Raw genomic sequence first — 16289 nt, 5'->3', positions numbered from 1 at the left:
TTTTTTTTTTTTTTTTTTTTTTTTTTTTTTTTTTTTTTTTTTTTTTTTTTTTTTTTTTTTTTGTAAAAAAAAAAGTTAAAATACTTTAATAAACTTTATTTGTTTATGACTCCGTTTCTATCGAAGATCTTTGTCGATGATACGTCTTAATCAATAAAAATAAGTAATAATCAAGATAGCCACGGGCTAAATTTGAGATATATAAAGAATTAAAAAATAAATAATCTTCGAAATCAATCAAAGAGACTATGATACTACAATTAAACTCGCCTCCAAAAACCTACATTTTTTTTAATAAAAATAATTATGTCCCTTCAACTTAACTTAAAATTTATCACATTTTTTTTTAATTTTCTAACTCTCGTGGAATTTTTAAGATGTACTTTTTATAAGAAAATAGAGGTGTTCGAAATAACCGATGACCTGAAGAATCTAATCAATCCAATCAAGGTAGTACCGTTTGAGTTATTATAATAAAAATATTTATCTACCCATTAACATTTTTTTAACATAAAAGGTATCTTCATCCCCGTTCCCGCTACCTGTTTTATAAGATTCTACTGAAAAGATAGAGATTCAAATTCCTATCTCCGTTTCTACTACCTATTTCATAAGATTTCACGTAAAACGTAGATATTCAAATTTGAATTTTTTGTATATGCTCCCTATTTCATCAGATTTAACGTAAAAGGTAGAGATTTGAATCTCTATTCCTGTCTCGCTACCTGTTTCATAAGATTCTATAGAAAGAGATTCGAATTCACATCGTTTCGCTACCTATGGCTTAAGATTCTACATAAACAATAGAAATACGAATTTTTTTGTCTCCACCCTCTATTAGATTTCCTAAGATTTCACATAAAAGTTAAAAGATTCGAATCAATCTAGTTTCATACCATATAATATAGTCCATACATACACACAACAATCAATTAATGGCTATCACCGACCATGAATTCCTCTAATGGCCAAGAATTTCCCTCTCTTCTCCCTTTCAACGACACCCACATAATCCAATCAAAATTTAATCAGTCCCTTTTCATTTTTCAACACAAATTAACACGAAACAGATAATCAATCACTTAAACGAAGAACACATCAAGAACAGAAAAGAAGGAAAAGAAAAAACTGATCCACTACCTAATATACATCTGTTCTTCCTTTTATACACTTACTTTAAGCGGTAGCCGCCATTTTTACAGTCCCCCAAGCTTGGACATGGTCTGGTTTAATTAGCAGATGGCGCAGGCATTCGGATTCTCCTCTATGCTCTGCGCGTAATAATGAGTTGTAAGATAAGGATTGTAAGCTCTGTAAGCTCTCACCAGTTCCAAAACGGCGTCGTTTGGATTCGGATTCTTCTTTTCTTCTCCTTCTTTCTTCTCTTCTCCTTCTTTCTTCTCTTCTTCCTTCTTCGCTTCTCCTTTCTTCTCTTCTTCCTTCTTCCCCTCTTCCTTCTTTCCTTCTTCCTTTTTCGGCTCGTCCTTCTTCGGCTCCACCGCCGGTCCTACGGAGATTAAGTCCGCCGGCCAAAACTTCCTCAGTTTGCTCACGATCGTCACCGGATCCACCGCTCCGATCACTGTAAGCTTCTTTTCTTTCATATCCATCGCAATAGAATCGATTCCTGTTCGATAATTTAAAAAACGCCAGATGAATATACCGATTCAAAAACAGAGCAGATTCGAAGTTAGAACACGAAATTTTTGGAGATTTGGCTCGGCGTCTGACCTGAGAGTGTGGAGACCAATTTCAAGGCCTTTTTCTTGGCTTTATCGTCCGGTAAATCCAGTTTCAGAACGACCTTCTGCAAGAGAGAAACAGAGCAAATGTTAAGAGGAAAGAACAGAGAGCAGAAGAACGGCAAATTAGGAACTAGGAAACAAACCTTCATTGATGAGAATTTGAGTTTTCCGTTTTTGGGCAGAAATGGCGGAAGAAGAGGGGAAGAGGAGAGAGAATAGAGTGTAAATTTTGTGAAGGAATTGCCTAATGAGGTACGGCTATATAGTCCATCCATTCGGTTTTCAGTGGCACAGCATTGAACATGCCCAGTACCTTTCAAAACAAACCTACTACCACCACTCGCGCGTCAATACCACGCGCAGCCATTAAATCCTCTCGGTCGTAATATCCTCGTACTAATGGTTGGATGTAGATTCGAAAATTTGTATGCTCCTTGAACATTATTGGATATGAGCTTGAATTTTGTCGTTTTTTGTTTCATACGTAAGTTCATCTCGGAGTTTTTATATGACTCTATAACCCGACTAACTCAAACTACCTAAAAATTATAAAGCCTTGGATTGGTTCAAGTCAGCTCTCGAGTTGACATTTCTTTGTCCAGTCAATTCAATCAACCAAAAAATAGATTTACTATCCAACTTTAAGATTATTATAAAAAATAATAATATTTAACTTTTTAACTTACGTAAGTGATCGATTTGTAAAGGTTTAATATTTATAATTTTTTTTATGAGATTTTATTTACATAAATAAGATTTTTTTAAAATAATTTTAAGAAAACATCAACCCGACAACCAAAAATAATAATAGATAAACTATCATTTATAAGATTCCATATGAATGTACAAAAGACTTAAAACCATAGATGTTCGGTTGGGTTAGGTCACATAACATCTTCTTAGTCGAGTTAACCTTATCGACTCAAAAATAGAGTTACAATCTAATTCTACCTTTTAAATTATTATGGAGATTAAAAAATTTTGATGTTTGGACGGTGAATTGTAATTTGTAAATATTTAATATTTAAATTTCATGAAATTTTATTTATTAATAGAGGAATAGATAAATATAATTTTTTAAATAATTAATTAATCTATTTTCAAAATGAAACTAAAATTTAAAAAGTAGTTAAAATATTTTTTTGGAATTTAAATATTTTATAAGAAAAATATGCAAAATTTTTAAATAATACTTTATATTATAATTATATCCCTTAATTACATAAACCACGTGGAAATAGGTAACCGCCGTTACCGGTGGCGCGTGACAAACACGTTTTATCGCTGACGTGGCTCTAACAGAGCGGTGCGGGCCCCACGTCACTAACACATCGTCAACAAGTACCATCGGACCGTCCAAAAGGCATAAAAAATCAGCTGCAACGGGTTCTACGTTTATCGCCAAATATTTACTTGTCATCTGCCACGTGGCAGTTTTATGCATGGCGAATCATCTACGGCCACTGGTTTGCCCGATGTGTTGTCATGCCAAAAAGGAGCTCAAAAGTTGGGATTTGATTTAAAATATTGTTTTATTTTCAAAAATCAATAATTGCAAAATTGCGTACTCCAAATTTTGTCTATTTTTGCAAATTTTATATTATTTTATTTTTAAGATAACGTTAGTTACCTATATCATTTGCAAACATACCACCTCAAAATTTAAATTTTAAAAATAAATAAATAAATAAAATTATTTAAAATAAAATAAAAATGCACTGGTTGGTATAGATAGTGCGACCTGTAATTATTTTAAAAAAATTAATTATCTTATTTTCAGGATCGCTGTAATTCAAATATGGTTTTGGTTGATTCATGTACCCTTCTTTTACTCGAGCATCACAAAAAATAATATGTTTTAAATAATAAATTTAAGGACTAAAATCAAACATTAATTAAAAATTAAAATTTTAAAAATAAGTGGTACGTGTCATCTTTCAATAAAAATATTTGTAATTCGATAATTGAGTAATTGGTTTTCATTTTAAATAATAATAATTTAAAAAATAATAAATTTCATTAAGAAGTAGTTGGAGGCTATGATAATGCATAGGTAATTAAACCAAACTTTCTAATGGATGACATTCATTCATATTCATTTTTTAATATAAATTTTTAAATATTATATGAAAAATAGACACGACGATAATTAAGATACTTATTTGGATTTAAATTTGAGACACAGACAAACATGTCGACTTTTCGTCTCACGGCAATTTTGAAACGTTAATATATATATAAAATAATTGAAGTGTTTTTTTAAATAAATAATAAAATTAGTTTTTTTTTGTTTAAATAATCATATTTTAAAGTTAAATTAGAAACAATTATTAAAACAAGTATATCTTCATTAATAAAATAATGACATTATGATGATATACACTAGTTGAATTTTTTAATAATATATGTTTTATATTTTTTTTAATACTCAAATATACATTCGAAACTGATTTAAAATTTTAAAGACCCATCAAAATTAAAATTATAATTTTGGAGACCAAATAAAAATAAAATTAATATATTTAAAAATGACCACTCGTATGTCTTCTACCTCCACAAGATCGATCGTACATCTCTTTATTAGAGTGTATTAGTTGATAGTATACTAAAAAAGTTAAGTTGTGGAGAGAAGCATCTATGATTTGGTTTTCGAGAAATTTTCAAACAACTCTCTCGAAAAAGTGTGTTGGTTGTCGTAGTAGTTTTGAATTTTTCGTATTTGTTAATAATAGCAAGAGAACAAGTCTTGATTTGACAACTCATTAGATGGGTCGGGTGGTGATGGCAACAGTAGCCCTGCCCTCGTCCCCACACTCAAGGCTAACAGTTGAACTCGCTCTCTTGCTACGTCTTTTATCCACTCGATTGACTCATGGGTTGGGTGGTGATGGTAGTAGTAGCCCTGTCTTGTCCCCACACTTAAGGCTAATAGTTGAACTCGCTCTCTTGCCACGTTTTTTACTCACTCGATTGAGTCATGGGTCGGGTGGTGATGGTAAGTCGTAGCCCTACCTCGTTCCCACCCTCGAGGCTAACAGTCGAACTCACTCTCTTGATACGCGTTTTCAAAGATAATAAATAAAATAGAAGCAAGATAAAAAATTGTATATCGAGAAGAAAGGAAGGACGGACGGAAGGAATGAATGGACCTAGAAATAAAACGGGCCTTGAAAGTTGGGCCGGGTTTGGGCCCATCTACAAGTGGCATAGTGCACGTATAAAGCAGAGGGGGGAGTTCTTGCCATTGGAACGACGTGTGTCTCGGAAGTCTGCGCCTGTCTACGACATATCTGCAAGCAGACAGGTCAGCCTTGAAGCTTCATCACTGTTTCATTATAATAACCTTACAATTCTTGATGATTTCTCTCATTTCCTTAATCTCCATGAAAAATTCATGCCAGTTCCCTCAAAACCCCCAGTTTCCATGCAGTTTCCCTTTTCAAAACCCTAATTTTCGTCCCCAATTTATTGTTTACGGACTCCTCACCGGTGTTTTCTTCCTATGATTCTCAATATATGATGAAAACTGCTTCCATTGCGTTGTTCTTTCTCATTTTCTTCCAGAATTCGAGGATCTGATGGACTTCCAAGATAAAGATTCGTCCATGGCGGTTTCCAGGACCTCGAATTCGGATATCAATGGCCCTTCCTTAAGCCATTCTGCTTGGTTGGAGGTTCGCCTCTTCTACGTTCGGATTTCTCCCTGTGTGATTGATAGCGTTCCTGATCATCTTAATCTGCGGCACCTTCGTCGCGAAATTGGTGTTTCCCTTGAAATTAATGGTTCTCAAATTCCGGCCTCTGATTCCGTTTCTATCGCCCTCCGTCGTGATCGGCTCAGCATGGAAACATCGGAGGTTACATACGTTAGTACGGACAGTATTCGGGTTACCGGCGGTGTGGAGTTCGAGGTGTATGAGAATGAGGATTTGATTCTCTGTGGGTCTTTGGAACGAATGGAGGCCAATTGGGTTAATGGGAGCATTGGATTGGAGAACAATTCGAAGACAGGTTGGACTATGGACTGTTTTATGGCTGCGTCCATGTGTTCGGGTTCGTCGGCCTTCTTCCGGCCTAAACTTGGGGTTTCTTCGCCGGCAATTGAGGTTTATATCGCCGGTTGTTGCTCCGGTATGCCTGTGATCTTGACGAAGACGATTCTGGTCAGTCCAAGGCGGAAGAACCAGAGGCAGGGTGTCCTGGATGCAATTCCGGAGGATGAAGAAGTTGGGAAGGAGGAGAATGGAACTAATGGATTGATCCAGCACCAAAAAGTGCAGGTAAAATGTTGTTCATATATTTCCTTACGCAATTCTCGGTATGTGAGGTGAGCTCAGGAATTTTTTATTCAAACGTATAATATAGCTTGTTGATCAAGAGCAACTGAATTCTCCCCTTTAAAACTTTGGATTCGTAAGAATTGCAGATGCTATACATAGGCTTGTCGAACAAAGCTAGTATAGAGATGGCATATTGGCATGTTTACCTCAGGATCCCACACCCTTACATCCTTGGAGACTTGACACACTTTAGGCCAACTCGATAGATTGCAATGTTTTAAATTATTAAGCTTTATGCATGGGCTTGCATCCAGGATGATAGTGGTTTTCTTGTCTCTTAAGTCTAGGTATTGAATTTCAACATTCCATAGAGTTGGGTGATATTTTGATGTTAGGTTAACTTAATAACAATACCACTCAACTTTGTCTCAAAAATATTTCTTAACTTTTAAAAGTTTGAATAATACCCTTAAACTTTCAAAAGAGTTAAAAAATGCTCTTATGGTTGGTTTTGAATGGAAATCTTGACTTTTAAAAGTGTTTCAAAAATGCCCTTGAATTTTCAAAATTTCATAAATATAAACTTTTAAGCTTTTTTTATAAAAGTTAAAAAATACTCTTACCACGTATATGGATGAAACCTGCTTATCTATGTTCTATAGATCATCTTCCTCTTCGATTCAATCTATAACTCAACAATTTCTCATTTTTTTTCTTGCCTCTTAATTTTATTCTTTTGTTCTTCAATCTCTAATTTTTTTCCCCATTTCTCTCTCTTTTTTCTCTTATTAAATATCAAAACTCTAAATAGAAAGAAGAACTCTCTCATTTCATTTTCAAACATAAACCTAAGAAACTTCAATACCCAAATAGCTAATTTCTTTAAAGTTGTTTTGAGTTGAGAAAAAGCCAACTTGAAAACAAATTGTCTATTTGGGTGTTGAAATTTATTATATTCATGTCGAGAAATGCTCATAAACGAGAGTCTCTCCTTTTTATTTAGGTTTTTCATATTTAAGAAGAGAGAAAAAAAAAAAAAAAGAAGAAATGGAGGAAGTTTTAAAGATTGAGGAATGAAAGAAATGGATGAAGAGGGTATTCAAGAAACAAGAGAAAAAAAAAGATGAAAAATGAGAAATTATTGAGTCTAGGTTAGAGGAGAGAGAGGAAAGAGAGATGATCTATGAGGTATAAATAGTTCCCGTTTACATACTAATGATAAGAATTTTTTAAAGAAGTTAAAGAGTATTAATAAAAAATTTGAATGATCAAGGGTATTTTTGGAACACTTTTGAAAGTTAAGAATATTTTGAAATAAAGTACAAAATGTTTCCATCGAAAACAAACGGTGAGAGTATTTTTTTTTTTTTTTTTTTTGAAAGTTTATGGGTATTATTGAAACTTTTGAAAGTTCATGAATATTTTTGAGATAGAGTACAAAGTTCAGGTACTTTATAATTAAGCTAAGATTTTAAAAGTTGTACCCTGGAACTTTCTTCATTTCATTAGGTGCAAGAGATTGAATGGTGATCTCGGAATGTATCATACTCATTACGTTCAAATTATGCTGTACAATGCTAGAGAACTGTGATAAAAATAAGTGTTTTTCTCTCTTCACTATAGTTTCTGGTTGTGAATTGAGTCAAACCACTTGGTCCTCCTCTATTGCTGAACCCTATTATTGTCATTATTTCTTTTAGAATCTTGGTTGCATTGATTATTTGATCCCTGTTCTTCGACCGCTTTGTCCCTCAATCAATCATTGAAAACTCAGCAATTTCCAGGAATACGTCAACTTCTAATCAAGTTATAATCCCTTGTGTTTTGTTGCGTTGTTATGATCTGTGGAACATGGTTTAATTGCTTTTTGCTGTACTGATCATATTCCTTTCTTGGGCTGATTATAGATGTCAGAGTCTGAAGTTGATGGTTATGACTCATATGGTAAAATGGGGCATGGTTTCTACCGTGATGATATGTACACAGGCGAAGATGGGCAGCTCTCATGGTTTAATGCTGGTGTTAGAGTGGGTGTTGGCATTGGTCTTGGAGTGTGCCTTGGAGTGGGAATTGGGGTTGGCTTGCTCATGCGTTCATACCAAACCACAACGAGACAGTTTAGACGACGGTTTATGTAATTAGGATATCGTTACTTGGGAATCTGGAAACTGTTATACTAGTGAATAAACAATAAAAGGGATGAGATTTTCGGATTCCCGATGGTTAAGCCTGAACATAACATAAGATAACGCAGGCATGAAGGCACTAAGGTTTAGGACTTTGAACAGAATCAAGAAATCAGTGATAGCCTCTCCAGGATGTTGTGCATTAACTTCTTCTCTGGTCTGAATGAAAGCTGTACAATCTCTCCTTTTTGCTCTATTCTCTGTATGAAGCACTTCCTCTCTGGCAGCGGAGACCTTCTTGTTCATTTCCATGGCTGCTTAATATTCTATGTATATGTTTCTTTACATAAAATGCAGGCTTGTTTCGGTGCTTATCCTCGACCACTGTAGCGTTTTTTCGAAGGGCAGCATTGAACACAACCCTGCTGAAAAAATGGATTTCCTAGAACAGAATAAACTTGTGTGAGGTTTGACTTCGTCTTAAGAGTATCTACTTTTCTGTACTGGTGCTGATGTATATAGAATACTGCCTTTTTTTTCTCTTCTCCTTTTACATTGTCATTTTTTCCCTATGTTCTATTTTGTTTTAATTTAGTTTCGGTACTTTCGATAACACATTGGTTCGGTTTCTAACGTCGATTATCCAGTTAAATAGTATTGAAAAGCTGACATGGTAGTACAGGTGGGGTGTCATATCGCATCAAAGTCCCCATAGAATTTTGTCAGCTTTCAATTACTATTGAACTCGATAATTTGATTTGGAGATGAAACGAACATTTTTACGAAAGTACAAGAACTAATACGAAACAAAGGAAAAGAGAGGACGAAAATGTACAAGGATTAAGTACTAGAGTTTGAGTTGTTCTGTGCAAAATTTTTCTCACGTTTCATGTAGCAACTTTCCCTGGATGAGTTTTGTGAATGTGATATGCAATTATGCACCAAACTCAAGCAGCCTCTTGAGCTCATTTCATCAGCCATATTATCTGTTCTACTGTTTCTGTAGGTTGGTTACCTCATGCATTGATTTATTTATTAGGTGATTTTAGTTTAGTTTGGTTGAACTCCTAGTAGTTGGTGTTTCACGATGAGATCGGTATATAGTAACGATTCTTGAAAGACGAGATTATAACCTTTTTGTTAAACAGGATTTCCTCTACGTAAAAGGCGAGTATTGGTTACCAACAGGGAGATAAGTATATGTTCAAATACATTTTTGGTTCCGAAACTTTTTAATGTTGTTCTTTTTTGTCCTGAACTTTCAAAGCTATCGTCCATTTTTGTGTTGATCTCTGATGATAATTTTCTGTTAATGAACTAAAAAGATGGAAGATGATGATGATGATGATGTGGCACTTTGTCGAAATGAGTTGGTGCCAAATAAGCAACTCGGGTAATGGATGCATGACAGGTTAACCATAGTCCAAGGAAAGTTCTTTCATCCAGCTCTAACATCTCATCTTCACCCCCTCAAATCCCAAACCCAATCCTCTAATCCAACCCTCATTTCATGTATGAGCTTCTCTTATCTCATGACGACTGGACGCAGTGTTGGCAGAACGTTGTAGACTCGTGCTCGAATCCCTGTCCACTCTATTGTGTCTGTTTAGAACCAACCAAAATAGTATCTATATTTGTTATGTGCTCGGCCTACGGTCGATAAGAAACCAAAGGCCCTCTTGTTCCTCTTCTCAGTCTGTTTGGCTTCCGATATAGAATGTGTGGCGCCAAATTCATATCACTCATATTATGTTTAGTTTTGTGGAAGGAATTAACTTAGAAATGGTAATAAAATTGTTAAAAAATTAAAGAAATATTAATATTCAACGCATTTGAACGTACAAAATCAATCTGATTGAAATGTTCTATTGCATTTAATTGAAACATTCTTTGCAGTTTAAATATAATATATTTAAATTTTAATAGAAATATAACGATAAACAAGCAAATACCAATTTACTCAAGTAAAAATGAGTAAAAATTTAGTAGTTTTCAATTTAAAAAATAAAATATCTATAAAAAAATATTTTTATTAATAGTTTTAAATTTTAAAATTTTTCATTTTTTAGTTGTTAATATTAAGTTAAAAAATAATAATGAAATTTTACCAGAAACATTAGTATCCTTTACATTTATATAAGCAAAGTTTAAAAAAATTATTACCATCAATATACGGTCGGAAATCATCTAGCGGTACCTAAAAAATTATTCCGAGCTTTTAAATCTATTTTTAAAATTGTTTTTTTTTTAGTTTTTAATAAAATTAAATGATATTTTTAAAATTTTTTAAAAGTATTTTGGTCTGAACTTAATTTATAATAAATTATAAGAGTATATTTTAATTATTATTAATTTTTTAATTGAAAAGTAAGTTTTTAAAATTAAATGCAAAGTTAGAGAGGTATTTTTATTAAATTGGATTTAAATTAAATTGAAATGATTGGTGGGTTGGAAATTACTGTTTAGGAGTCGTATGATAGTGGTTGCAATGATTCAAAGGAAGGATATAAATGGAATAAAGTGAAATCACGAGGGTATGCAATGATCTTTGGCGGAGGGCACGGATTTCACTGACCGAAGACATTTTTCCCCGCACTGAAAAACGACCCGTCGCCGGGAGGAACGATCAACCACCAACTTCAAACACTTGCTGCAAACGAGTCCGCCGGGGGAGAAATGTCGATTTTCCGTTAAGATTCGACCGGAATTTTGGACTTTGTCCCAAGCTCTGGTGTCAAAACGAGCTCCGGCGGGGAGGTAGGATCATTTCTGCAGCTGCGACGATGAGCAGAAATCCCAGATCCTCCGCCGTTATCCCTAACCGGAATAACCCTAAGCCCCTTCCGTTGGTTGTTACTCTCAACTGCATCGAAGATTGTTCGCTTGAACAGGATTGTCTGGCTGGCGTTGCTGTTGTGGAGCATGTGCCGCTTAGTCGTTTGGCGGACGGGAAGATTGAGTCGGCTACGGCGGTGCTTCTTCACTCGCTTGCGTACCTCCCGCGGGCTGCTCAGCGTCGGCTTCATCCTTACCATCTTATTCTCTGCCTTGGTTCTGCTGACCGCTCTGTCGATTCTGCTTTGGCTTCGGATCTCGGTCTTCGTTTGGTTCATGTCGATACTTCCCGAGCGGAGGAGATTGCCGACTCTGTCATGGCGCTTTTTCTTGGCTTGCTTCGTCGGACTCATCTACTCTCGCGTCATACACTCTCGGCTTCGGGATGGCTCGGTTCTGTCCAGCCTCTTTGCCGTGGAATGAGGCGCTGTCGAGGACTGGTTTTGGGAATAGTTGGTAGATCTTCTTCAGCTAGGGCTTTGGCTACGAGGAGCTTAGCTTTCAAGATTAGCGTGCTTTATTTTGACGTCAATGATGTAAGTTTCCTTGCTCTTTCTTACTCTCTTAGGCAAACATTCAAGTCTTCTTTTACTTACCAAGAGCATATGTTTCCAAATGACGTGATTCCATAGCTAGATACCACCAGTATCTTTGTTGGATCTTGGAGGGTTACATTAGTTGGAATTTGAATGACAATTTCAAGATTGTAATCAGCTTATTCGTTCTTTGCAGTCTGCACCATGATTTATATGTAGCCTAGAAACTGAAATCATGAACTCTATTTGATATCCGTTTTGATATAGCAAAATTCTGATTCCCCTGCCTCCTTGTGCGCTAGACTTTGGGCTAAATAAAGTTTTACGAGGACTTATCATTTGTTCTTAGTTCATTGTTGGTGGTTTTTATATTTCCAAGTTTTTTCATCTTGGGTAGCTTCATGAATGTGTTTAGCAGGGCTCATGCTACCTGATAATGGGTAAATTCAATTTTCATCTACTTGCTTGCGTTCACTTCAACTCGTAATGCTTGTTCTTCTTTTCGACTATTAGCATTGTTTTTAAATGTTTTTGCTCCGAACTCTGTTTACACAGGGAAAGGGAAAAGTGAGCAAGCCAACAGTAACATTTCCATCTGCTGCTCGAAGAATGGATACTCTTAATGATTTGCTTGCTGCAAGTGATCTCGTTTCACTTCACTGTGCCCTAACAAATGACACGGTTCAGATTATCAGTGCTGAATGTCTGCAGCATATAAAGCCTGGTATTTAGTAATTTGAATGAATTTGAATTCATTATTGAAAGTTCCTTTTTTATTTTGTTTTACGTTAATGGGAGATTATCTCGTTTTACAGGGGCGTTTCTTGTTAACACTGGTAGCAGCCAACTATTAGATGATTGTGCTGTGAAGCAACTTTTGATCGATGGAACCTTGGCTGGCTGTGCCCTGGATGGTGCTGAAGGGCCACAGTGGATGGAAGCATGGGTATGTTACTCTTTCCACAGTTGATCAATTGAAATGCTTGGTGCTTTAGTGTTTTGAATATTGTAATATTGTAATTCATTCTTAGTAGCACACTTTACCTGTCCATGGTTTCAAGCGAGTAGAAATTCTAAGAAACAGATGAAGTATATACTTCTAGTTAAAAATTCAGTAACCAATAAATTATAATACAATTGTGCTGCAGGTGAAGGAAATGCCAAATGTTTTGATTCTTCCGCACAGTGCAGATTATAGTGAAGAGGTATGGATGGAGATCAGGGAGAAATGCGTCTCCATATTACAAACATTCTTTGTTGATGGGGTAGTTCCTGAGAATGCCATCTCTGATGAGGATGAAGATGAAAGTGAAGTTACTGAAGTAAAAGAACAGTCTGATGGTCGAGGCAAAGAAGTCAGCATTCAGCTTGCTGCTGTTGAGCGGTTGACTGATGATAACCACTTAACTCCAATGAACTCCCAGAAGAAAGGGTTGAATCTCTCAACTGGGTCATCCAGTCAGCCCCAGAATTCCACTTTGTCACAAACTACCGTCACCAGATCTGATGGAAGACGCAGTAGGTCTGGTAAGAAAGCCAAAAAAAGGCATACACGTCAAAAATCTCAACAGAAGTTAGACGATAATCTTATGTTAGAAAAGGAAAGTACCTCTCATCGAGAAGATGATACTGCTATGAGTGGCACAGATCAAGTTTTAAGTTCAAGTTCTCGATTTCCTTCCCCTGATGAATCAAGAAACAGGAAAGTTCCTTTGGAGACTATGCAAGAATCTACCTCAGATCCATCATATAAATCTAGCAAGAAATTAATTAGAAAGTCTATTGATCAGCTGAAAGATGGCTATGTTATAGCCATATATGCTAGAGATCATCCTGCACTCCATGTATCCCGGCAACGAGTTAAAGGTGGTGGTTGGTTTCTTGATACCATGACAGATGTGACAAAAAGAGACCCTGCTGCCCAGTTTCTGGTTGTTTTCAGAAATAAGGTTTGTTAACAAACATTTTTTTAAGACTATAGTTGCTACTACTGGATAGATGATATCATAAAATGATACTCTATTTTTCAGGATACAATTGGTCTTCGATCTCTATCTGCTGGCGGGAAGTTATTGCAGGTAAGATTACAAGCTTGCTGTACCATATTTTATACAGTCTTCGAACTCTGTGTCGTGCATACCCACCCTCACCTCATGAAACACATTTTATGGAGATGTTGATATTCTCATTAAGAATGGAGCATTTTGGCATAATAACGTTGAGCTGAGTTACTTACTCGCGTTGAAAGTTTTGTTTTTTGGTCATAAATCTTTAGTCTGTTGTGAAGGTTATAAATCGTGAAGTATCTGTATTATTCCTCTTTCATTATGCATGCCTGGATCTCTTTCTTTTAACCTTTATTGGCTCAAGTGGCCCTCTTTTAATTGCGACTTTTCTCTTCACCTCGATGAAGCATTTATCAATTCTTTTTTTTTTTTTTTTTTTTTAACTATTTGAGTAAGACCCCTCTGGCTGTGGTCAAATTGTTTTAATTTACCATCTCTAGATCTCAAGATTCAGTTTGATCTTTCATTTTTCAGATAAATCGTAGAACAGAGTTCGTATTTGCTAGCCACAGTTTTGATGTTTGGGAGAGTTGGACACTAGAAGGCTCGCTGGAAGAATGTAGGCTGGCCAATTGTAGAAACCCCCTGGTAAGTTCTTTTCGTAGTACTTTCTTGAATCTTGATTGCGTACTGTTGTCTCTAATTCATGACTGTAATTTTATGGAAGTTATTTTGTGTTCTTCTCTTCTCTATCTCCCCCCAACAAAAAGAAAAAAGAGTTTTATTCCTAATGAAAATTTTTAGCCTTCTTCCCTCCGGAGGGGAGTATAGTTTTCTGTAGACCTTATTTGGTATACTTGTGGATGTGGTTTTAGTTCCTGATTTGTCTTTTTAGTTCAACATGGTCATCTGTATTTTGTATTTGTCGAATAGAAGAGTCCCATCTTGCCATGCATGACATCAGTGAACTTAGTTATATAAAATGGTATACCTGTTTTTCTCAACTTTTGGTATATAAAATGGTTCAGCTTGTTGATCATAAGACTATGAGAAAGTTGGCTTCACTTTTAAAACAGGAAAACTGTTTTTAGCTAATCAAAAGCACTTAGAAGTACATATTCTCGCATAAACTGTTCATTCTAGTTCCTCTGGATACCGAAGGCATCCTTGGGGTGATCTCGCGCTCAGTATGAGCTTTCTAGTGTCCTTTTGCAGTATGTGATGCATAAACATTCCTTTCATGGATGAATCCCTTTCTTCCACTCATCTCTATAGTATTGGCTATTTAACGAAAATTGTAGGCACTTTTGGACGTGCGCATTGAAGTCCTCGCGACCGTAGGTGACGATGGAGTTACCCGTTGGCTAGATTAGGCGAAGTCTTCAAATTTTCCACCCCCATTTGTCTACTAATTCAAGGTTTGCTCAACTTTGAAAGGTTTAAAAGTTGTAGAGCATTTTTTTCTTCCCTTTCCTTGTTTTTGGTTAGCTAATTATTATTCCTCTTTCGGTTGTTTGCCTCATTTACTATAGGAGGCCTTAAAGCTGTAGGCTATTATTTATTCAACCTGTGGATGAATGAGTGTGCTTTGTAATCTATTTTAGGGCTTTGCTGAGATTTTTTAAGATTGAACGCACTTTCTTTCTCCTAAGTGTAAAACGTAAACCAATGTATTGCTCAATTAGTTCATGATTTAGTTCCATAAATGCTCGTAAATCCTGAAATCTGGTAGAAACTTTAGAGCTCTAAGGCTTTGCCCTTTAAGAAGCATTTGTAGAAATCAAGTAAAAAAAGATTTACAAATATAATTTTCATAAATTTTATGAGAAGGGGGCATGTTTAATCTTTATATCATTCATAAAGTTTATCATATACTAAAATAAATTACATTATTGATACATTTATGCTTTTTTTTTTTTTTTTTTTTACAAAATATTTTCTTTGCAGCAAGCCTGTGATTATTTAAGTCATATGCCTACCATTACCTCCTATAGAAAAACTAAAATATATTCTTCATGTTTGTAAATTAAATGATACCAATAGTGTTTTAAAATAAAATAGAAAATTCAGTAAAAAAATGTAGCAGAAAAGTATTAAAATCTGTCTTAAAACTTTTATGATATTAACAATTTAGTTTATGTATGTTTAATTTTAGAATAATTTAATCAGCATGCAATAATTTATTTGCTATGTAAAGATTTGATGAACATCTTTTAGGTTAAACCAAAAAATTCATTAGATATTTAATTTATTTGTTTCTATAGTTTTAAAAAACAAATCGATATTTAATTTAATATTTCTAAGACTAAATTATTATTTTCATGAAAGTTTAAAACCAACAATATATTTAGTTTAGAGTAAATTTGAAATCAGTTTTAGGTTTATTTTTATTTTAACTCAATGTCCTATTCACTCAATTATGTTCGAATTGACAATTAAATAATTGACATTTTAAAAAATATCTTATTTCACTTCAAATTTACAATTAAATTATTTCTTTTTTAAAAAAAAAAGACAATCAATTGAGTTATTGCATGGTATGGTATAGTTACGAATATTCTATTTCCTATAAGTTGGCAGCATTATGACTAACACATTACGCAAGATATTTATCATTAATCAAACAAAAATGCAAATGCAAATGCAAATGATGGGTCTACAAAAGTAAATTTAAATAGTAAATAAATAAATATTTTAAACTTCAATAAAAACATGAGAAACAAAAAGGAAAAGGAAGTTAAATCCCATTTTGGAAAGAAAT

At 34.7% G+C, this 16289-nt stretch overlaps 3 protein-coding genes across 3 annotated transcripts; 2 read left to right on the top strand and 1 right to left on the bottom strand.

Annotated features, from left to right (window-relative positions):
- Positions 1-1011: 1011 nt before the first annotated feature.
- LOC111473296 (heavy metal-associated isoprenylated plant protein 39-like) lies at positions 1012-2042 on the bottom strand. Its single transcript, XM_023118843.1, has 3 exons — positions 1889-2042; positions 1732-1807; positions 1012-1627 (listed from the first exon to the last, which is right to left on the bottom strand). The coding sequence occupies exons 1-3, from the start codon at positions 2018-2020 to the stop codon at positions 1233-1235; spliced, it is 603 nt and encodes a 200-aa protein (XP_022974611.1). The 5' UTR covers positions 2021-2042; the 3' UTR covers positions 1012-1232.
- Positions 2043-4985: 2943 nt separating this feature from the next.
- Positions 4986-9125, top strand: LOC111473259 (uncharacterized protein At1g01500). Its single transcript, XM_023118795.1, has 3 exons — positions 4986-5049; positions 5310-6025; positions 7933-9125. The coding sequence occupies exons 2-3, from the start codon at positions 5324-5326 to the stop codon at positions 8161-8163; spliced, it is 933 nt and encodes a 310-aa protein (XP_022974563.1). The 5' UTR covers positions 4986-5049; positions 5310-5323; the 3' UTR covers positions 8164-9125.
- Positions 9126-10686: 1561 nt separating this feature from the next.
- Positions 10687-15234, top strand: LOC111473258 (C-terminal binding protein AN-like). The gene is made up of 7 exons (XM_023118794.1): positions 10687-11522; positions 12078-12246; positions 12338-12468; positions 12671-13471; positions 13553-13600; positions 14063-14176; positions 14830-15234. Exons 1-7 carry the CDS (start codon positions 10935-10937, stop codon positions 14899-14901), a joined length of 1923 nt encoding a protein of 640 aa, XP_022974562.1. The 5' UTR covers positions 10687-10934; the 3' UTR covers positions 14902-15234.
- The last annotated feature ends 1055 nt before the right edge of the window (positions 15235-16289 follow it).

This window comes from Cucurbita maxima, unplaced genomic scaffold (assembly GCF_002738345.1).
Source record: "Cucurbita maxima cultivar Rimu unplaced genomic scaffold, Cmax_1.0 Cma_Scf00113, whole genome shotgun sequence".
NCBI lineage: Eukaryota > Viridiplantae > Streptophyta > Magnoliopsida > Cucurbitales > Cucurbitaceae > Cucurbita > Cucurbita maxima.
The sequence above is the reverse complement of the archived record's forward strand: the minus strand, read 5'-3'. Positions and strand labels throughout refer to the sequence as shown.